Source organism: Ptychodera flava, chromosome 17 (genome assembly GCF_041260155.1).
Source record: "Ptychodera flava strain L36383 chromosome 17, AS_Pfla_20210202, whole genome shotgun sequence".
In the NCBI taxonomy this organism is placed as follows: Eukaryota; Metazoa; Hemichordata; class Enteropneusta; family Ptychoderidae; genus Ptychodera; species Ptychodera flava.
Window position 1 is genome coordinate 26,624,496 of NC_091944.1, and position 24,520 is coordinate 26,649,015.

At 35.1% G+C, this 24,520-nt stretch overlaps 1 protein-coding gene across 1 annotated transcript in view; it reads left to right on the forward strand.

The window, feature by feature from the left end:
* Positions 1–15,082, forward strand: part of LOC139115905 (uncharacterized) — a 37,476-nt gene extending 22,394 nt beyond the window's left edge. The window contains exons 2-4 of the mRNA XM_070678326.1: positions 5,667–5,720; positions 11,032–11,132; positions 11,766–15,082. Coding sequence (XP_070534427.1) covers positions 5,667–5,720; positions 11,032–11,132; positions 11,766–11,868 — 258 coding nt within the window. The 3' untranslated portion in view covers positions 11,869–15,082. The remainder of the gene's footprint in view (positions 1–5,666; positions 5,721–11,031; positions 11,133–11,765) is intronic.
* Positions 15,083–24,520: the final 9,438 nt, after the last annotated feature.

Sequence of the window (24,520 nt, forward strand, 5' to 3'; positions counted from 1 at the left end):
CAGTAAAAAATCCAGTTTTCCCATACTCCCAAATGCATTTCGCCGGAGTATTACAGTCCTCTTATTCAGAAAAGACTTAAGAATTATTACGTCCTTGAATCCCTCCTGTTGGAATTCAGTAAATGTAGTCCACAGTACTTCACCGCGGATAAGCCTTTATAATCAGAGACGTGTGATCGGCTCTTGCAGATTTCTTCCTTGAAGCAATTTAGGACAGTGTAATTGCCTCTCTTCATCTTCTTCCTGACTAGCACATTGCCAACTTACAGCATGATGATAAGTCAAGGATAACTCTTGTATTCTGAGTCATGCATTTTATGTACCGGTAGTATATAATGCACGATTCAGGGCAGATGAATATTCCACATTGATAAATAATCATTAGCATAAATTTAAATACCGAACCAATTAATATAATTTGCATAAATTAATACTAATCTGCCCTGTATCTTGCACTAATAGAATGGTAGATTTATCAGTTTAACACGACTATAGGAATATGACTTTAGTCTGTCAAAAAATTCAGAATTACTGGCATCTACTAGGTTGAAAATTTCAATTTTTTGTTGTATGCTTATTTTATTTTTATCATGTTCAATTTTTGTTCTATTCATAAAACACACATATACATTTAATTCTACTCATTAAATGAAAAGCTATAGATGTTGTCTATTGTAAAAGTACTTATACTATGGATCACATACCATAGATATTTCTGGGATAGTGTATTGTTATCTATACTTTAGTAAAATACCAAGATACAAAATGACCCAACAACATATATTTACAGCTTTGTATCAATGTCCCGTAACAAATTGACTGCAAGGAAAAAGTCAGTTATCTCAAATAACCTAACTGACTAAAGATTTGAAATTGAAAAAAGAATTCATCTTGGTAATATATGTTAATTCATGAGATTGTGTACATGTATGAAGGTCTCAAAGGTTTCAAGAGTCTACACAACTGACAAACAATATTTTATCTTACTTGAAAGATTTTTATGGTAGCAGTGTTTAAGGGACATTGCAACTTAAAATTTCAACTTCATACGTGTCAAGATAATTTACTGAAAGATACATGTAATGTGGAACAGCTTTACCCTGCCTGTCTGTGGCTTGCCAGTCTTATGTTTCAAAGAGGTATAATTGCTTCGGGTACAGCTTATCTTGGGTGACTGATCGTGTACAAATCACAGAATGTTTTCAAGTTAATTCTGTATTTTATATGTATTATGCATTTGATGTGAAAGGCATTTGTGCTGTTACTTGTTGTTCACAGTCAATATTCTCAATCACCGAGTCAATAAAAGTCCAGGGTCGAGTGTGTATGTGTGTTATTGTGGCAGGATTAGAGATGACGTTACGATAAAAAAATCTCTCTCTCTAGATTCATTCCCAAAGTCGAATTTAATACACCATACCATGATATCCTCCAGCCCGTTCATAAAGAAGTAAAAACACAGTGGTATTCTAGGTCAAAATAATTAACCTTATGTAATTCCTTCAAAAAGACCTAAAAAAACCCAGATTTTTCAGTCTTAAGCTTTACATAAATACTAATACTAATGTTGTGCTGCACATTGTCCATTGTCTAGCTTAAATTTTCAATTTCATTATAAACTTAATGTCTTTAATTTTGTGTATACCTTTGTGATTTTTACTGGGGTGAATTATTACCTTGTCAAATTCATTTATGTTTCAATTCATTGTTAAAGGAGGTGAGATAGGATTTACAATTAAAATACCTGATTTTTCTCAAATTGGCAATCATTGAAAATTGAAAAGTGTGACTTATCAAGCAGGCAAGAAAACGACCTATCCATTATTTCGCAGACTACCCACAGTTTTTGTCAGTATCCTGGCATGACTGTAATTTGCAGAGCAATCAGAATCGAAATTCTTTAGTCACAAATGACCAGACAGCTGAACCGCAAATCCTGATTGCAGGAGAGAGGCATTTTCTTAATGGGTGTGTTGGTAATTATCTCACACAATAAGAAACATATGAAAGCCAGCATAGCTGATTGGAGACAGCGTTTTAAGAATCACAAGGTCTGGTTAAATCATTATGCCAGACAACCATTTTCTTTGGTTTATTTTCAAAGCTCAACTGTAGACTAATATTAAGGTAGTATGCGCCTCAAAAGTGAAAACTTCAATTTTTGCTCAAACTTTCCTCAAGGAATATTTCACCATTCTCTTTGAAAATCAAGAATGAAAATTTAGGGTCACGGTGCAAATATTTGTACTAGAGACAAATTACCCAAGATTTACCGATATTTAGAATTCAAATTGGCCGTCATCCCTGTGTCTCTGGTTCTCTGGTTTGTTTACGTAATTCGGCTGATTTTCCAAGGAGTACTCAAGATTTTCACTCCAGCAGCGTACTTTGACTTCTATTGATATGCTAATGAGGACGTCACGTGTTTGAACGTGAATAGTGTGACGGTCGCGGTCAGAGTGAAAATCTTGAGTACTCCTTGGAAAATCAGTTGAATTACGTAAACGAACCAGAGATTTTGTTTATTGGTTTATTTTGCTGTTCAAAGTTCCAACACAAGTGCTGTCGTCGTAATGGACCCATTTTCGCCGCTAGTTGGCCTGCAGCTATCCGTGGCGGCGTTGACCTTTTGATGACCCGCATAGCGACGCACGCTACCCCGCCAACAGATAGCTGCGTTTCCACAGCTAATTGTGACTATACAATTGATGCATGGTAATTTAATATCAGTTCTCCCCCATATTTTCATTTGCATAATGCATGTGTATTCCATCATTGACCCATTAATGCCACAGCCACATGGTACATGCAACTTTTAATTACTGAGTAAGAAAGCTGATTCCAAGATTGAAATTAGGTTTAATCTGTACATGTACCATATTTGTAAAAGCTTAGTGTATTGGTGATTGACAAGTCACTTATTTGTGATGAAATGATATGGAGAATCCTACTGCTTGCCATTTGACCAACTGAATTTTGTTCATTCCTATTTCCAATTGGGTAAGTTCAACCTTAGTTGGAAAAATCTGGATGAGAGGGTTCAGATGGATATACATGAAAGTGTAGCTACAGTGTACTTCTGAATCAAGTAGTAGGTGTGAAAACGGTATAGATATAGTACTTTGCAAATGTTAATTAACTGCAGGACATAAAACAGTGTGGGCAGGATTAAATGTTGACAGTCAGACATCTTCATGAGAGTAATAATCTTTGGAATTTCAAGTTGCATGGCTTACTAAAGCAATGTTTCTTGTAAAGAACATGACACCTATCTATATTTTGTGTACAACATGAAATCAGAAATGATTAAAACAAAAAAATAAAGGTTAAAACTGTAATAAGTACATCAATTAAATTTCACACTTAATATTTTCAGAGCTGATCAAGATTGATATAGGAATAGTCTTAGTGTGCTTCAGGATTTACCAAAATATTTGATATGGCATTCATCTTTGAAAAACTTCAAATATTTACACTAAAACAGAATGAAAAATCAATGATACCAATGCTGTCACATCCACCAAACTTATATTTAATGTGATATAGTATTAGAAATAAATGTTCCACCTCATATATCATTCATACAATTTCATGCCAATTTTTATCAAAACTCTAAAATTTTGTCCTTTATTAATATTAGAAATTAACACTGATTTCAAATAACAGAAAACCTCTGAAAAATTACGAACATGAACTTGCCATTTAGAAAGGATGTACAAGTAGCAGAAAGTATTTGATACTCACTGGCAACTGTGATTGCCAATTATTCATGTCGGTACATGACTCAAGGTGATCAATGGCTGTACATCATAAACTACTAGTAGTTTTTTTCATCAAGAGAAAAGTGTCTGCCAGTGGGTGGAATATTGATCGGGCAATGAAAATGATGATGTTTTGAAATCGTGAAATATTTATGTGGTCTTTTTAACGGGTTTATCGACCCAATCTTCTCTGTGTATGCCCAGGTCAGAAGTTCAAATCTGACCTCAGTCGCAAAGTAAATTATTGTGTTAATGCTTGCATAACAAAACGTTCTTTGAATATACCGGTAGTATATATTTGGAAATTCAGTGAGAATGCAAGTTAAGCTTGGTGCTAAATATAAAAGGATGCACCAGGTAACTCGTATAATGATACAGACTTCAGTGGCTCTCCTTGTTGACGGTAGAATTTTCATTTCATTTCATCGGTCTCAATAGATTAGTTTTCAGGGTTTAATCAAGAAAGAAAAGGAGCATAAAATTTAATCACATACTAAGAGATGTAGAGTTGGATGATTGAGCAAGGACTTTAAAATTGTCATACTTTGATTGATAAGAGTTCGTTGACATCTTGAGGCAACTGTTTAACCCACAAACCCAGTTTCACAGAACTAGTTACCATTCGATGTTTTCAACATTGTGCATTTGACAGTTTTCAGTACGTGCACAGCGTTTCTAAATTTGTGGTCAAAAAACACTAAAATAGAGTGGAGACAAACATCGGCCATAAATATCAGTGAAATAACAACGTAGGAGCGATATAAACCTTGTATGTCGTGAGATCTGAGTTACTGGCATCTGAATGTTCTATAGTTTCAAGAAAACCATCAAAATCCACTTTAGGGTATGGCTTCATCGGCCTACTTTTTCACTGTCTTCAGTGCGGGACTAATAACATAATTTCTTTTTGTACTGTGAAAATGGTAACCCGCTTATTTCACTGGTCTCCTCAGTATCCATGGCAACATGCTTCTCTGAGTGCTGAGTAAGCGTCTCTGAGTTGATCAGTAATTGGATTTGTCTGCTAAATCAGGCGTGGAAAGCACTGAAGTGCTCTTGATGGGTCATAGTTTTTCAAAGCTTTAAGGTTGGTTAGAACTGGTATTCAACATTACGATATTGAATCCATCCTGTCTTGGTAGCTCTCAATGGAGAGACTGTTATCCTAGCGTCATCTGACGCAGTGTGTCTTCTAAGCTAAATTGACGCGCCACTGTCTCAACAAAAAGTTCCCGTTGACACCAGAAACTTTTACATAAGACACATGCTGGCATACAGGGCTGGCTCAAAGAGCTTTCCAGAAATTCCTAATTGACTTGACATTGCATCCTGAAAAGGCCATTCATTATATAGAGAGCATGCGCAGACTGCCCAAGCTTCTTCAGATTTGACAAAGTTTCTCTGAAGACTTGGGAATTTGTTTTTCTTTCATCATGAAATTATGCTTGTGTGAGTTACTAACCTCTACACCATATGCTTTTTAGACAGCAAATTTTAAACCAATGGTTTCTTTCTTATTTCAGAAGAGTTCATGAGAAAGTGGAACACACATTCATGGTCATGTCCATGCATATATATAGAATTCATGATATCAGATTGACTGTCAATCTTTTCCCATGGGTTTATTATAATACCTAAAGGTCATGGTCAAACAGTCAACTCGACATCACCAAATCTCATCAGTCACCTCGACATCACCAAATCTCATCACAGACATATAAAATGAAGTCAAAGCAAATAAGCTTACAATGGAAAGTATCTTTTTCAAAATTTAATTTGGAAGGTGTAAAAGTTCTAATGTCCTTGATTTTGGCAGAATGATTAAGAACCACATGAAAAGCATATATTACTTTGTCATTCATTTCAATCAATTGTCATTCCTTTTATTTTTTTATTTTGTTTTAGTCAAAGGAAGATTTTGATCCGAACAAATTCAAAGAAGCCAATGCAACTAAACCGGTGAGTACATTGTAAATAATATATTTCTGTGTTACAACGCATGTGGTTACAAGCTCTTAAGAAGGACTGCATGGTTTACTGATCCTGACAGTTTCTGATTCCGTACATAAGAGACTCTTCATGACCGTTAGCTCTGACAGCGCTAGTGATAGAGGTACACATGAGAGCTCACTTTTACCAAAAAAAATTAATTTTTATCAAACCGTCGCATAAATCTAGTTATTTTAACATATCAATTGCCTATGCATTCTCCTTCATAGAGCATACAGGAACATCTCCATGACACAGTATGTAATAAAATTTTGTTCCAGTGGAATATTTCAATCGTCACACAGTTTACAATCCTGGTCATTGTCATATGTGCACACTCATACAAGGAAAGTTAAATTTAAAATTTGAAGATTTAATTCAGCTATCTATCTATTTATCTATCGAACTATCTATTTATCTATCTATCTATCTATTGTACAGACACACATATATATATATATATATTATATATATATATATATATATATATATATATAATATATATATATATACACAGGCACTAAAATATATATATATATATATATATATATATATATATATATATATATATATATATATATATATATATATATATATATATATATATATATATTATTTGAGTGCCTGTGTCTCTGTGTAGATAATGTATAACACCTGCCCCAGCACATGATAACCTTACAACTGACAGTTTAAGACCATCACTGATGTTTGTTATTTTATTTATTATTAATCTTTAGACCATTTCCAAGGATGTTTTCTTTCCTCGGGGGGCAGTTGGCATAAAAATCACACAAGAGTCTAGGGTTGATAAAATATGTATATCAATTTTAAGTGTGTTGTAAAATTTTAATGTTTCTGCCAGCCATTTGTTGGCTACATTCTCTGGGTCATCTAACTGTCAAGTAGTTCATGGTATTTTGTCAAAGGCAACATATTTTGTAATTTGTACAGTTTACAGTCATCTGGGAATAAAAAAGTTTTGTAATGGTATAATTCTCAACTGATAATGAGGGACTGTTCTTTGAAAATGGTTATTTTATGTAAGATAAGTCATACGTCACACAGGTAACTCAGAGAAAATACTCCTTCAATATATATGTGTGCTTTAGGAATATTTACATAATTTGCATATTCCAACAGTGATTATAATATTATAATAAATTTAGCATAAATCAATATCATCCTACCCTTTGGGAATTAGATAAAGAAGTAAATTTATACATTCTTGCTAAGTCACAGAGGTGTAATAGTTAAGCTCTTTCTTTTAGAGAAATTTTATGAATAAGATTAACGGTGCTGATATTTACTTTGAGCTGTTTTATCACTGGTAGCTCGTGAGAAATATATGTATGCTTTACTGACAGATTTTTTGAGTTTATCTTACTTTGTAACTCATGACTTCAACATTTTTCCTTGTAGCATGTCAGGTACTGTTAAAGATTTTGAAGCTGCGTGAGAGCTTTGATGTCGTTCTGCTTCAGAGTGCTGTATGACTCATTGATGATGTCATTCTGTGACCTTTGACCGATACATAAATCTGTTTTTTCCCATTTGCATCCATACATCTCGCCCAAAATGCAGCAAATGTTACGAATATTCACTTAGTCAACTGGTTAGTGCAGGTATATAGTTCTGATACCAATTTGTAAATAATTGAATCATGCAGATTTGTTGATTAACAGATTGATGGAGACTTACAGAGAATGCAGATAATCTTCTATTTTATGTTCTTTCCTCCCTTTTATCAATTTTATCTCCTCTTTCTATCATTCTATGAATGAAGAAGTGAACATTGCTTTTGAGTTAAATTTTCTCATGCTGATGAAAGTACTCAAGTTGGTAACATTTATCTCCACAGAATGCTTTACTTTTTTGAAAATGAAATGAATTTATGCAAAGCTACAGTTAGGTGCCTCGTGCACTTTTCTTAAACCAAGAGGTTTTTTGGTTGCAAATTCACATTTTGACATTTTGCAGCGACTTCTAGCGGAGATTTCTGGAGTGCAAATCCTACACACCGGGAGTATTTACATGAGAAATAACACATGCATGTATTGCTTTTAATGTCAAAGAGATATTTCATTCAAAAGTGCCTGTCGTTAAATTTTCAACAATTTCCGAATTTCTCCTTGAGTTTTTCAGAGATGCATATATCAATTTTCATAATCTCTGTATGTCCTGTTAAATTGAAAGTTGATTTCTTAGTGATATATTATAATAGGAAGACCCTTTCCTCGGTGTTAGATTCGGATTTTTTGACTAAAATTACATAAAGTACATTCTTACAACGTTGCAGCCCAGGACGGGCTCTTGCGACAATGTCCCCAAAACGTGCAAAATGTCCCCGCATATCTTTTAAATACAAGGAGTAGAATTTTCAGTTTTAAATGCCTCGTCATGGAGACCCGTATGCAACAAATTGGCTGCTGCAATCCCTGTACGTGTAACTGATGGATGTACTGGATAATGAGAGCAAAAGTGCAAGTCGATCAGACTGTCTGCGTGGATGAGAGCAGCACAAGGACTGACAGTCGGAGCAATTGATAATGGCAGGCCATGTCTCGTTTAACTGTTCAGAGAGAGGTGAAAAATCTCACCTGCCTTCCTGATGACAAAACATTTCAACATCTGGTCTCTCAATAATTGAATAGTGCGCTCGTGAAGATTTTGTTTTGTTGCCATGGCAACCAACAAAAAGGGGTTTGTTGTGGGGCTGTCGTTCCCAGACACAGTCAGGATGTGTTCGGATTGTGTTTGCGTCTGCCAATCTGATTTGACTTATTGAACCTCCATAACTGATCAGTTTTTTTATTCAAAAACTGTCTGAAAACCCTTCATATATCATTCGTGAAATTGTTTATCATTAGCTCAATTTCTTCATCAGTACAAATTATAGTAAACCATTTGCTTTTGGTTGGTTGGTTGTTCATTAATTTGCTGTTGTTTCAATTTTGTTGTCGAAATTTTTACAAACTCAATTTTTTTCTAAAGGTTTAACATATCTGCAGCATCGATTAGAATCAGATCTATACTTAAATATCTCAATAGAGGGCGCTGTTTACCAGGTAACTGCCAGGGGCAATGCAATTCCAATCTCCGTTTTCAAGGACATGAAGTTCTGTGCCTGGAAGGGATTATATTTCAAGTAAATATCTTTGATCAGCGATGGGATACTTATTGTGAACTGGTAATTAAAAAATGGAAGCGGGACACTAAATCATCAATGTTGCATTGAGAGAATGATAGTGTAAATTGTGTGGTATCAGTGTGTGCTGGCATGATGGCGATGGGTACCTCTTGTGCTGTGAAATGGCTGTTAAATTTAATTCAGAGATAAAATTTCCCTTCAACACAAGGATTTTTTTACTTGTGTGTGATTGCCGAAATTTCACATCGTGTAACCTGTTCACCCCCCAATTCACTGTAAACAGATCCATACTCATCATTGATGACAGTGGGATAGGACCAAACCATGACGCTGAAAGGGGTGAAGCAGAAGAGAACATAGATAACTTCTCAAATAAAGAATACCATGGTGATAGTAAACATGTTCCCTGTAAACTTTAGAATGTGCCATTTAAATAATTTATTCTTTCATATTTGCAAAAATATCTGACAAATATGTATCGTGCAGCAAATTTCTCTTCCGTTTCTACATATATAATTGTGAAGTGCAGATTGTATTGTACACATGTATGAATGGATGTATGCACGCAAACCTTGGAGATAGATATGTGGTTGATATGCCACTGTTCAGATATCATTGTACAGCAAAATTTCCTGCCCAGATGATGGATTAGGTTCAGTTCTCTGCAAAAAAAAAGTCGCACATGATCCTATTTTTCTTGTCATGCCTTTTAGACTTGTAGAATATTAAACCTGGGTAATTTCCATCGGTGTAATCCTATGTCTGATCTCGCTTTGATCGGTCTAACTGATTTTCATCATGAGATTCTCAAAAGAAGCAGATGTTTCCAAAATATTAATCACAGTCTCCATATGTTGTGAACAAATTTGCCTTCCATTCAACTCAAGCTGCATGTAGTTTCCATGCGGTAAATGTAATTGAATGAGGATTCTGTTTTTGTGTGAATGAAACCAATTTCTTTCCCTTTTCTAATAATTTCAAAAATTAATGAGTAAATATGTTCTTATTGACTTTAATATTATTCATAATCTCTAATATATTAATTCTGATATCAGAAAATACTCCAAAATGTTTGGGACTACAATTTTTAGATAGGCCATTTAAAGAAAATTCTTTGTTTGCCATCCTTGGATTTTTAAAAAACCTACCAGCCAGACAAGGAAGAAAAACAAACACAGACAAAAAATGCAAGTGTATTGACATAAGCTCAATTTTTATTTGGTTTCCTTTGGAAAATAATATTTTTAATAATAATAGTAATAGTAATAGTGTTAACATTGTGTTTGTTTTCTTCATTTTCTCTGAAAACTTACCAGTACGTGGACGGCAAACTGGCAAACAAAGAATTTTATTTAAAGCACCTAATCACCTAATTTCAACAGTACATATGATAAAACTACATGGCATAGATGCCACATGTAAGTGAAACCAGCATGTCGATCTTGATAGAGTCAACAGTAATTTCAAAACAAAAGCACCTCTGCGTGCATGCAAGGGTACTGGGTACTTTTTTGCAGTGAAAATGATACAGAATATACCGCTGAAGAGGATTGTGTGTCGAGTATAAATGCCTAGCACAGAATCCCAAACCTGTACATTATATGAGTGACAATGGATGTCTTATGTACACAGTGTAGTCATTCAATGCAAATGTTGGAAGAGTGTATCATTTTCATCTATTCAGATTAAGATATATGTAACAAAGTCTGGCCTTGATTGACCTGTCGATTGATAGAAAAGATATCAGTGTCTATTCCTCATCATTTGATGGAATGCCCTTAGCAATACTGTTCACTAAGTGTGTTAGGGTGATATTTTGGCAAAATTGTTTTGGCGATGTACTAGAAATTGTCTGCAGCGATTGTCAGCTTTTTTCCTTTTTATATGCAGACATGGTAGTTTAGTATTCTTTATGATCAAACTGTCTTGGATTTTAATTTCTTATTATGGGTTAATACATAGTATAATGTTTAACATATCTTTTATCTTCTTATTTATTTATTTATTTCATTTATTTATTTATTTATTTTGAAAACAGGATAAGTCAGATCATTTCACACATGACATCAAACGAAAACGTGCTCAAATTAGACAAATTTCCTTAACATTGGATAAATTATTTTGTCTTTTCAGAATGTTGATATCTACAAGGAGGCGACATACTCTGATTATAAACTAGAGAAGTCACGTGATGAAGTCACAAGTCCCAAATCTGTTCAAGTTACTGGTTGGCGGTAAGTTAATCATTCTTATATCAACAAATAATTGATGGACACTCTTAACCTGTTCATCCCTAATTCCTTGTAAACAGGTCCAAAATTACTATTCATAACAATGGGCTTGGGCCAAACCACAGTGGTGAAAGGGTTAGTGTAGTGCCGTCTGAGGAGCTGCATTTGAACTTTCATGATATTTCAACTTTGTAGACATCTGAATATATTTTCCTCTGATAGCATCGATCAAAATTGTAGGAATTTGTTACTAAAAAAGCATCATATGTACGACATCAGCTGCTGCTGACGAAATCACAATAAATTCTCTCCTTGCGTACATGTATTTGATATCACAAGTTTTGTTCAAATCTTTTGAAAAATTAGTTTTTGAAATTTCAATCATGATGATATAGACAGGAATTAATTCAACACACTATCAATTTCACTAATTCCTGTAACAGTAATTCTGAAAGAATAGTAGAAATATCTTTTTGGTTTGCATATTAATGGCAGAACTGTCACTGACATGAGGAATCAGCCCTTTTTGGTTATTTCTTTGTTGTAATTTTGCATTTGAACTTTAGGTGAATGTCATATTTGTTTATTTTAATAATAAGCATTATATTTTAATGAAAAATTAATTTCTTTCTGCAGGAGACACCCACTTTCGGCAAAATCCAAAAAATCGCTTGGATTCCGATACGATTCGTCAGAGGAACAACTCATGGCTGAAATTGAAAACCAGTTTGAACTTTGACCATGTTCAGCATCACCTTTGACCTCAATTTAACATTGGAACATTATGCTACCTTGACAACCCTCTCTCTGAGAGGCAGTCAACAAGCTGAACTTTACTGAACTGCATTCGATCGTCACCTTGTTGCAATAATGAGCTCTCTCGATGCATTTACGGAATTTACATTTCAAATACCCGTGTTTTGCTTCTTACGTTTTCAGTTTTTCTGAATGAGGCTGCCGTCAGTCTATCAACAAATTATCCGCATTCCAAGCATGGCGCTTTTGAGACTTAGCATATGTCCTGTATCAACAGCAGACACTCTTCCTGGAATAAAATTTACAAAAACTCCAAAAACTATTACAATTTTATGGGATTATATTAGCACAACTATCATGCAACCTTCTAAATGGTATGTTATTTGTTACTCAACTCAGTACAAAGCAAAATTTCATTTATGGAAGTCCTGATATTATTGTCAGTTGTTTTCTATCACCCATAGGGACAATTTTGTTTCATTTGCATTTTGGAATTACCCACACCTGGTGCTCATCAGCCAATCCTAGTTGTTGTACTTCAACATTGTGTGAATACTGCTGATGTGCGGCGTGCTCGGAAGGTTATATCTGATTGGTCGATTGTCACTATTCACAGCAACCTAGGGAGTATATTTGTATTATTCAATTATAACCATAAGATGCGGAGTTCAGAGTCTAGGCTAATTCCAGCCATGCTATTCCAGTGCTTGCAGGTAGGCGAAATGGAACGATATGTTTTATACTACGAACCTCCCGATTAATCTCTTCCACCCTGTTTTCGCTACCAAATGATCCATACCACTCATGGAAAACAAACGGGCGAGACTGGAGCATATTTGGCCAATGCTAAGATATAATACTGTAACATAGTAATTGAACTTCATCTTAGGGGGTATGTCTGTATATACTCACCATGAAAGGCACCCCTAGACGAGCACTGGTTTTGACCATCAGCGGGATATGGCCCAGACTTTTTTAGGTGTGTCCACAAGGTTTCATTGACCAGGGACTCCTGTACAACTTTGAATATGTCACTGAAGAGATGGTGGTATGCATATTGCATCAGGTAGTGGAGTGTGAAATGAATAGTTTATTACTTACATGTATTTTGCAAGTACAGCATTTTAAACTCATAGAAATCTATGGAAAACTTCAAAATGCCAGGATAAAATATACTCTGATTGCAGAGGTAGATTTTGAGCAGTGAACTGTACAAGTTTCCTAACAGTACGCTAGTAAATTATGAACATATTTAAAGTATGCTTTGATGTTAAATATTGACCAACTCACGCGGACATGTCTAACGAATATGATCAGTACTGTTTCACTGATTTGTTAAGACATGATCACATGATGTTCTTGTCACATTTTACTCATTTACATATTTGTCAGATGTAAATTGAATTAAACAATTTTCACCCGTGAATTCTTTGATAAAGAAATCAAAAGTGCAACAACAACATTTGGTCAAGGGCAGCCTTGAGAATGTCGTATGTGAGAAAATGATGAGATCTTGGAGCTGTGTTTTGAAACCAAGAAACAACTATATTCCTCTGTAGCTTTTCTTTGTCAAATTTGGAACATGCATGATAATAATGTTAGAAAATGTGATGTACTTCAGACCGAGAAACTGTCAAGTATACCTTTAAACACAAGAAAAACACCTGTAGCGATCATGTGTGGGTCGATGAATATTATAAAATTTAACTTCCTGGTATCATATGAGGTTGAGTAGTTTTTCTTTTTCCTTTCATCCCAAATCCGTCCATGCATACAGTGTAGTATGAACCTGATTCCGAAAAGTAGTTTTCAAAATATCATGAAGAGAATTGTACTGACTTTTTACCTACCGTGCCTCAAAATTTACAAGTACATGTGTGGTTTTATACCTTCACACCACCTCATCTTAGCACATCCCAATTGTTTTGAATAGGTTAGATTGTTCTATAACAGAGAAATGGGGGTGGAAGGTATAAGAAACTGCTACAAGTACTCTACTTTGACTGGCAACAAAAGACTGTTGCTCACATTGACTGTTGGTCAACTATAGGACGTCGATCAGATTTGATCACATGAAACCAATATTAACATGACAATATGTCTTTCCTTTGATTGACAGCTGTCAATCAGTGATGGTCATGGCCCAATCAGCATTTGTAACTGTTTTCATACACTCATGGTTACCATGACAACTCCACGAAATGAACTCACCAAACTCTCATTGGTGCTGGTTTCTTAAGTTAATTCTAGTTATTAGTAATTATTTGTGTGGAGAAGTTTTATTGTACAGTACAATGCTTTGCAGTAATTTAAGGAACTTTTGAAAATAGACTAAGGAATTTGCAATTTGCTGTGGATTTGCATCTGTGATGTGATATTTATGTTGGACACAAATTACAAATTTAAAGAGATTTTTCACAGATAGTACAGCAACTTTGGAAAGGTGTTCATTTGTAGAAAAGAAATAAACACAAAACTATGAACTAATTATACTGTTGATATATTTATTGGATCAATTTTTTTTGAAGTACAACTGATAGAGACAGTACTTTTTCACAACAAACAGTCTATGATTGTCTGAGTGATTATTATTCATGGGAAATATGAAGGAAAAACGAAAGAATTATTATATATCATTGTGATATGATGCGTTATTTTTGTGTGTTGAAATTTATCATTGTGTCTTTCAACAGCATCTTTGTAACAAATATTGAGTTTTCAGATATGGAAAGACTGGTGCATTGCATGCTGGGATTGTGCACAATTGTGGCTTCAGCACTGTTGCGTACCACAATTAATTGCAAAATTGATGTATCGAAAGTGCTTTTCTTCCAAGTCTGAACAAAAATGCCCAGAAACAAGGTAATAAAAAGGCAAAACAGTGTCTTTTTGATATGATGTGAAAAAGAACTTGTGATTTCAGCTTCAACTTTACTCACATAATGTATATCCTGATATTCAAATATCAAAGACATTTCAAAAGGGGCAAAAATGCCAGGAAAATGCATAAATTTTGTCATACTTTTTACAAAACTACAAAATTACCCCATTTATTTGTAAGAGTGTATTATAATATCAATTATTGTAATTGAAAACCTTTTGGAGTACAAATGACTCATTTCTTTCCAGTTTTAAAAACACCTTGTCATTGGAAAAAATTAAATTATCAAATAAACTAAGAAAAAATATATACAATACATAGATAGTGTCTTGTCTAGTTTATTTGAATAAAGTGTGTTTCTTGGCGGAAATATTTCTATGTAACTGCCTTACTCCCCTCTAACCTTGGAATGATAATTGTGGCTACACAGTCAATGAGGGCGGTACCATAGCTATTCTTAGGCATGTACCATTAGATCTTTTGAGGGGTGGTCACAATTCTAAGATGCAGATATTTTGGGGGTTTCAAAATTTTGACAAATTTATTTTACTTTGCATAGAATGCGTCCTCCCTCCCCCCCCCAAAAAAAAGCCCCAACAAACAAATGAAAAAAACTTCCACACTTTCTGACAGACCATAATGTGAATTATTCAAAAGCTGTACATCTGCAAATTGTTTACATCAATATTTGCCATGCAGATTTCACGTTTTCCATCCCCTCCAACATCTAATAACCCCTTTATAAACAATATCAACGGTTGATTGAATTTAATTGAAAATCTAATCAATTAGATTGTTATACGGTAATTATAGAGTGCACTTTGTCTTCTAATCATGGTTATTCAATTAATAATATTGATTCAAGAATAGGTATACCAACTTGCAGTCCCCATCACACGTACATAATGCCTGTGTTTGTTCCATACAAATTCATTTTCACAAGATGCCATCCTCAAGATCACACACAAGTGCATATTATTCCAGCAATCAGCATTTTCTTTTGAAATTCATGGTTACACAGGAACCATATGCCCAAAATTTTTTTCACAAAATAAAATAACATCTGATCAGGAACAGATATCAATCCAGTTGAAACATGGCCATACTAAACTGAAGACCATACCAATTTGAACTCACAGGAGGCATATGATGCTGTATCTCTTCACTGATTTTAAGAATTTGCACTTTTCTCTTCTGGCAAAATGAAATCCAGAAACTTCTTTTTAGCAAACCGTATGCATTTACACACAGACCACACACAAAGAAATTGACATAAATATAGTATGTGTTATATTTAAAGTGAATCATGCAAAAAGAACAAAAAAACAAAGAGACTCCTATTTGTCATCTTTTCTCCTCACAGCCATCTTTACCTGAACCCCTCAATTGTACTTCTATTTCTACCCGTTCCCATGAATGGTTTCTCCCGGCATCGGCTATCTAAAATCCACACATTTGACAGTTTGTAGGTTTTGCTTCAGGCAGCTTGTGGCGTATGTAAATTTGTTGCAACTCCAACATGCTGATGAGATGAAGAAAATTTTCCAATTATAGAAGAAGTACTGGAACATTATATTTTAACCCTTTGAGTGCCAAAGTCAATTTTTGTCGCCCGATATCAAAATATACACCAGTCAATTTTTTCTTAATTTTCCTAAAATTTAGGTAAAAATCTGAAGCCAATAAAATGTGATGTTCATTTGATCCAAAATTGTCAAAAAAATTACTGAGAAATTCACAAAATTGGTAAAATGTTGCACACTATAATTTTGATGGGAAAAATTGCAGTGCTCAAAGGGTTAATCTACCGTTCTTGCTTTTGTACATGCAGAATAATATCTGAAATCTCAAAAGTTGATACAAGAAGTAAAAGAGGACTACAAGATTGCTCAATCCATCACTAATTGATGAGTCGTGTCTATTTGTGCATCACAAAAATTAATCTACTGCTTTCACCATGCCACTCTGTACATTCTGAAACTCATTATCCATATTTTAACAGCTGAGCACTTCTTTATTAAAAAGAATACAATATGCCAAATTAAACGACAATATCAATGTTTTCATTCCTCATTAAAACCACCCAATGAAGATTATTTGTCTTCTCAAGCTATTCTATTGTGATATTTTTCTATTTACTTATCTGATTAAAACCATACGATCTCATAGATTTCTGTTTGAAGCCATTGCAAAGACTCATGCAGCTATCTTTTCTGAACTGCAGCACAGCCAGCTAATCAGTTAACATACAATGAAGCCATAAAATCCAAGTTAAAGGGTCCTTGACGCCATGAAATCATTCAGATTTACATTCTTAAATCGACCAGTTTTAGCAAAACACTACAAATTAGCCTTTATGTTATAAATGTCATAAAACATGCCAAGTTTCACTGCACCAGGACTTTCTCAGCAACAGGAACGCTTTCAGAACTGACAATGCCAGTAACAATATTTAAGCAATAAAAGCACACCCAGCGATGGTATACCACGAGATTTTGACCGGGTCATGACATATATGCAAGAGCGATAGCAAGTGCATATATCCCGGGCATATATGAAGTGAACTGGTCAAAACCGAGTGGTATGTACCGTCGCTGGGTGTGATTTATTGTTATTATATCATAACAGTATATTGAAATTCTGGCATGGAACATCAAAAGAGGAATTTTTGCTCTTGCCGAGAGTTTGTGCGCGTGCCTACCGTGGTATATCGTGAATATCCCAGGTTCTCGCATTAGCAAATGTGTCAATAGCCCATTAACAGTTTGTCATTCTTTTGTTTTCCATTGAATCTTTCATCAAGTTACTAATATTTATATTAGATAAATCTGATAATTGAGTGGGGGCTTTAAGTTTTCGCGTCTCGACCAATCAGATTGCTGTATTTGCGTCATCAATATACTGGTAAGATATATCACCCAATATTTAACCCAAAGCAACCCTGAATATAACATTTTAGCCTTGGTTTATCAAACCACATAGAAAAGGCTGACATGTCTACAACAGAGACATACTACAATTTTCATCCACAATTTTTGAAATATTGATTTATAGATAAAAATGATGTTTCTTTCACATCCTCTGTCTCTTACAAATATGATGCAGCAACAAGGTTGTTTATCTTTTCTTTTTTGGAGAACTCATAAGTTCCAGCTCCTGACATGAAAAAAAACCCAAATCAGGAATGTTTACATGCACAGTAATTCTGACATGTGGCATAACGACAGTCATCGCCGTGAATCAGAGCTTGGAGCCTCTTCTAAGTGTTCCAGTTCGGTACGAGCAAACTGAAACTTTGCTGCATTTTCGAAGTAGGCGTCTACTAATGCAGCAACAGTACCCGAAACATCTTCAAATATGTCCCAAAACTCCGTGTTTAACCGGAGGCGAAATAGCTGATCATGAAGCTCACTCAGAATTCTGTTCTTCCCATAGGGAACCAAGAAATCCGGTTGTTGCGGTAGTAAATGTTTATTCTACCAACCTTTGGTGTTTTGGTTTTAACTTAGCACTGCCCTTGACACTCTTCTGTAAACGTTTTATCACCACGCTGCACTATTATCTGAAGAGTTTGATCGCCTAATATGCCAAAGCAAGCAAGGGTAAATTACTAATCTGTGGACGCTGTCACCAGATTATCACCGGATTAAACTTTGACAAAGTCAACAACGAACGCACCAACAAGGTATAGCAGAAGATTATTCCTTGTTGGTGGGTTCGTTGTTGACTTTGTCAAAGTTAATCCGGTGATAATCTGGTGACAGCGTCCACAGATTAGTAATTTACCTTGCTTACTTGGCAAATTAGGCAATCAAACTAGTCAGATAAGGCTGCGTTCACTAAAAACGTTTAGGGGGGGGCTGGAGGAATTCAGGGGGATTCGAAAATTTTGGGGGTAGTGGAGGGGGGACTTGAAAATTTTGCTCTACCTGTAGGGGGGGACTTGAAAATTTTTGGGTCTGTCCCTTTTGAGTTTTACATTTTCCAATTCCAAGTTTTTGTAGGTAATTCAATGAAAAATGAATACCATTTTTTATGTCATCAAAATGTTGTAATGTTAGTAATAATTTAACAAAATCTAGAACCATTTTGTCACATTTCATGACTTTTATCTCGAAAAATCTAAACGTGTGATTTGTCGTAAAAAACAAACTTGAGCCTCGTAACAGGGCAGAAGCTGCAACTGTTAATGATTTCTGCAATATTTCTATGCAATATAACAACTACAGTTTCTTGCTATCCCCCTACAGCATGCTCAAACACACAATATTTAGTTTGTCGACAAAGCCTGTATATATAAATATAAATATGTATTTGGTGATAATTTAATTGGAGTCCAGACTGACAGTCAGTTGTCAGTGATACAAATGCATGGTACACATACAGGGCTCGAAATTAACTTTTTACCATGGTAGTCCAATTGGGCTACCATTTTCTGAAGTTGGTAGCCCAGCGACAAGGTCTGGTAGCCCATGCTATGCATGAATGCTCGAGGGTTTTTTTGTAAAGAATATTTATTTATATCTAAACAATGAACGATTTATTTTGCATGATTCTATCAAGTGAGTGAATTTTCTAGTCATTTGACATCAATACCTGAAGATCATGGCTTTAGGAGAACGATATAGCATGTGTAGTGGACGACGGTGACGCCTCAAAGTTTGACGACCTATACACACATACGCAGAGCTTTGATGTTCGCAATGACAATGACTTTTCACTCAGCACGTGTAAACATAACATGGCTAAAAATAGATTGGCTATGAATTTCAGGATGACAACTTGGTACAGTCATGTTCCTAATACTTTCGTGGCAATTTGACGATATTTCCCCAGCATATCACGGGATGATCTCGGACACTTCGGAAAGCTAAATGTGTGGATGGCCCGACAGCTTTTTCTTTGCAGTTTGAATAATTTTGTGTCTAATTGTGATTGATAAATTGTGATTAAATGTGTAGTGGCGTCAGCGATCAACATCATGTCGCCCACTAAGTAATTTCATGTCCCAGGCTTTGGTAGTCGTGTGGTCTACCATTTCATGGACTTTGGTAGCCCAGGGGAAAAGTTGGTAGTCTGTGGACGCGGGACTACCGCTAATTTCGAGCCCTGACATACATACATGTAGGCTGTGATAGCAAGCTGAATACTGGACAATTCAACATGCTGTAGGGAGTAGAACAAGAACGCAGTTGTAAAACTGAACAAAAATATTGCCAAATTATCAAAGTTAATACAGCTACTGCCTACGGGTAGTGTCACTATCAGATACTACCCTGCTACTGCAGTGTCACTGTCACTGTATACCTGAACAGTGACTGAGACAGCTCTGACTCTGATGTACATGGTAGTTGAAGAAGAGTTTTGGTCAAATGACACTCATGACAGTGAAACTCACTTGTACACAAGATCAGGCCAGAGAGCAACACATGGAAGAAAACATAGAAATGTTTGAATTCTGGCATATGAGAATAATCAAATATTAAAGAAAAAAGATGGGGTCACCATGCTTGATTTTCTAAATTTCACACTCTTATTATAAAATGATACAGAAGTAAAACTTTGAATAGTAAAGACTAAAAGAAAAAATATGTGACCAAATGGAATTATTTATTTTTTAACCAAATTTGCAATTATCACACCCAAAATTCAGAGATTAAAACATTTATTTGATGGAATATTTTAACCTTCCGGTATTGTCAATTTTGAGTAGCATCTAATTCATATAGTTTTGAAACAATTTTGGTAGGTCACTGTGCAATACGGCAATTAGCCAGATTCACAATTTTCGTACTCTCTCATGATTGCATTTTGTGTGCTCTTCAACAGGAGCAATTGACCTGGCCAGAGGTTTGATTAACTCAAGTTGGCTTTTAGACCAATAAATCTAAAAAAATCACTGATACATTTAAAGAACTTGCCTTGGGAATATGACTATACAAAGTGCTAATACAGGTAGTGTTGAACACCTGTGAGCAGATCAGCGCAATACATGTTTATTTTTTCTGCGCTCACATCCTTTACAAATATGCGGGCCTGTGGTAGTTGGGGGGGGGGGACTTGAAAAATTTTGACCAGATAGAGGGGGGGCATTTGAAAATTTTTTAGGGTACTTAGGGGGGATCTGAAAAAAAAAAAAAATTTCAATCGAGATTCCTCCACCCCCCCCCCCCCCCCCAATCGTTTTTTGTGAACGCAGCCTAATAGAGACGTAACACAGTGACAAAACTTCGTCTAAGATTGTCAGAGGACAAATAGGTGGTACGGCGAAGGAGAAAATGAAATCGTTACAAGACCAGTGCGAAGACAAAGACACCAAAGCTGCAAAGAAAGGTTGGTTGTATAAATCTTTATTAGTAATACATACCATAGTCAGTCATAGTCAAAGGTATTAAAATAAAATAAATCATAGCAAAAAGAACCTTGTGCTTAGACCAAGATACCCCTTCCCCCCTCCCTACCCCTGGGGACGGACTATACCTTGCTGGTGCGTTTGTTCTTGACTTTGTCAAAGACAATCCGGTGATAATCTGGTGACAGCGTCCACAGATTAATATATTTACCCTCGCTTGCTTTGGCGCATTTGGCAATCAAACGCACCAGATAACGACGCAACACAGTGACTTCGTGTAAGATTGTCAAAGGACAAATACATGACACGGCGAAGGAGAGAAAGAAACTGTTACAAAGCCGGGGTTACAAAACCATTGCTAAGATAAGACCAAGACACAAACAAAAGGTTGGCAGCATTCTTAATTGGCAATACATTAGTCAAACTTATTACAATGAAATAAACCGTAACAAGAAGAACCAAGACACCACTACCCTCACCCCGCCCCTTGGGACGGACATTTTGTGCAGCCCCTATATGATCAAATTTAGTATTTTATCCAATTCGTAATTCCCATTTGCATTATTGATTACAAAGGTTGGCCGCAAATGATACCGCACTGAACGTGAAGTAGAATGCTATAACAGAGCAATTTCAAAATCGAAATTTGGTCGAAGTTTAACGTAAATGGTCAATACAATCTGTTCTCGATTGTAGGCTTGTTAATAAAGATAAGGGAATTTACACTCCATTTCAGTCAGAGATCTGCTTCTGATAATATTTTTAATTTGTTTTGAGATCGGCTGTTGAAAAGTATTTTTATTCTTCGTATATGAACAAAGTTGATTGCAACTTAAGAAACAAGTATCTTTTTTGTTGTTTTATTGATATTCATAAAACATTTGGGTAAAGTTTGGAGACCCGGTTTGCTTTGGAAACTTAGGAATTATGGTGTCAATGGTAACTTCTTTTCTGTGATTAAATATATGTATGAAAATGTCAACTATTTGTGTTAAATCTAACAATAGCCTCACTGACATGTTTGAATCTAAAGTAGGAGTTAAACAGGGCTGTAATCTGAGCCGTACGTTATTTAACATTTACATAAATGACCTTCCAGGTACTTTTGGCTCATTGAGGACATGCAGCCCAATTACATTAGATTCATTGCGCATCAACTGTCTTTTATATGCTGATGATCTGCTGTTGATTTCAGAAACTCAAGTAGTTTTGCAAACTTGATAAATTACACTCTTATTGTTTGAAATGGAAGCTTTATATTAGTACAAAGAAGTCAAAAGTCATGTTTTTAACGAAAGTAATCAATTACTGAAAGGTACATTACTTACCTATAATGGACTTGCCCTTGATGTTGTGAAAGAGTATTTTTATCTCGGTTTTGTTATAACTCCCAATGGCAAATTTAGAGCAAATTTTCAAAATGTTAAGATGAAAGCTACTAAAGCTCTTTTTAGTCTTCGTAAAAGTATTTCCTATAATGGGAATTTTTCTGTGAAAGTTGCTTTAGATCTTTTTGATCATTTGATTGTTCCCATTCTGACCTATGGATGTGAAATTTGGGGGAATGAAGTTAATGATAAGAGTAATTTCTTAAGTGATGCTAGCTTTTCTTTTACAGATATTTACTGGGAGTTTCGAAACATGCTCCCCAGGCAGGTATTATAGGTGAACTTGGTAGATATCCTATCAAAATTGTCATAGTCAAACGCATGTTAAAATATTGGCATAGTTATCAGTGATGACATTCTGTTACGTTCAGCATATCTTTCTGCAAGATGTCATTCAAAGTGGTTTGAGTTCATTCAAAACATTGTGGGGGGGGGGGGTCACCATGTCTTTGAAATGCCCTATGGGGGCGGGGGATCAGCGTGTTTTTGAATTTCGATATGGGCTCATACTTGCCTAAAATGCATTGTGCCAGTCATAAATTTCATCATTCAGCTGCATTTTTCGGCACGCCCTTTGGTAAAAAGTTTGACTCGCTCGATTGGAGCCGGGCCTTGGCGAACGCGAGTGCCCAGTGCAGTGGGCCACTCTTGGTAAGCAGGACTGGCGCTGGCGCTGCGCGCAGCGCCAGTCCTGCTTACCAAGAGTGGCTGCGGGATGAACCGAACGCCGGGTTATTGGGCGCGTAACTTTAATGATATCAGACATATTTTTCAGCGCCCCCTTTGGGCGTGAAACTTAATTATATCAGACACACTATATATATATATATATATATATATATATATATTATATATATATATATATATATATATATATATATATATATATATATATATATATATATATATATATATATATATATATATATATATATATATATATCTGTACGTTTAATATTTTCCGGCGCGCCCTTCAGGCGCATCACTTTAACATATCAGATATATTTTCCATTGCTCTTCTACCGCATAACTTTCATATGTCAGACATACATATCAGAGATATCTGGATGTTTAATATTTTTCGGTGCGCTCTTTGTGCGCGGTACTTTAATATATCAGAGATATAAGCTTATGTCAGAAATATCTTGATGTCTGTTAATTGAAATTCGGTTTTGCAAAGTGTAATTGTGTAATCTGCAGTTCATATGGAAAGCATGACAAGTTCATGATACTTTTCTGTTTTCTCTATGAGAATTCAGTATTAGAAAGCAACATGCACTAATATTTCACAATCACATTTTTCTTACAACAGTTTTGGACATCTGGTTATGCATAAAAAGTATGGTATACATACACAGCTCATTCAAAATACTGTTTTCTAACTTTAGAATATTAATTTACACGTCTTTTAAGTCCTGTCTTACAACTGCAAGACAACAATTTCTTTAAAACACAGAATGACTGTATGTTTAAAATATACCCCAAAGTTATGTATATATATATATATATATATATATATATATATATATATATATATATATATATTATATATATATATATTATATATATATATATATATATATATATATATATATATATATATATATATATATATATATTTATATATATATTGTATTATTGAATTATATTCCATCTTTTGTTTTACCTTTGTCACGCACAGGGAGGGGTCACCCTGTTTTCGAGAGTTGGAATAGGGGGTCACCCTGTTTTTGAAAGTTGGAATAGGGGGGGTCAGCAAACTTTTTGAAGTCGGCAAAAAATAATCCACCCCCACCCAGGCTGAAGAAACTGACCAGTCCTTTAATATAGCAAGGATTTGGTCAGCTGTTTGTAACAGTTATGAATAACTTACGCAAGCATTATCAAGTTTCTTGGTACAGTGATTTACATAACGATAATGAGACTCATTTGGAAGGGAAATAATAAGCTCAGAACGTACAGAGAATTTAAAACTAAGTTTGGTTTAGAAAATTACTTAGTGGATGCAGAAAAT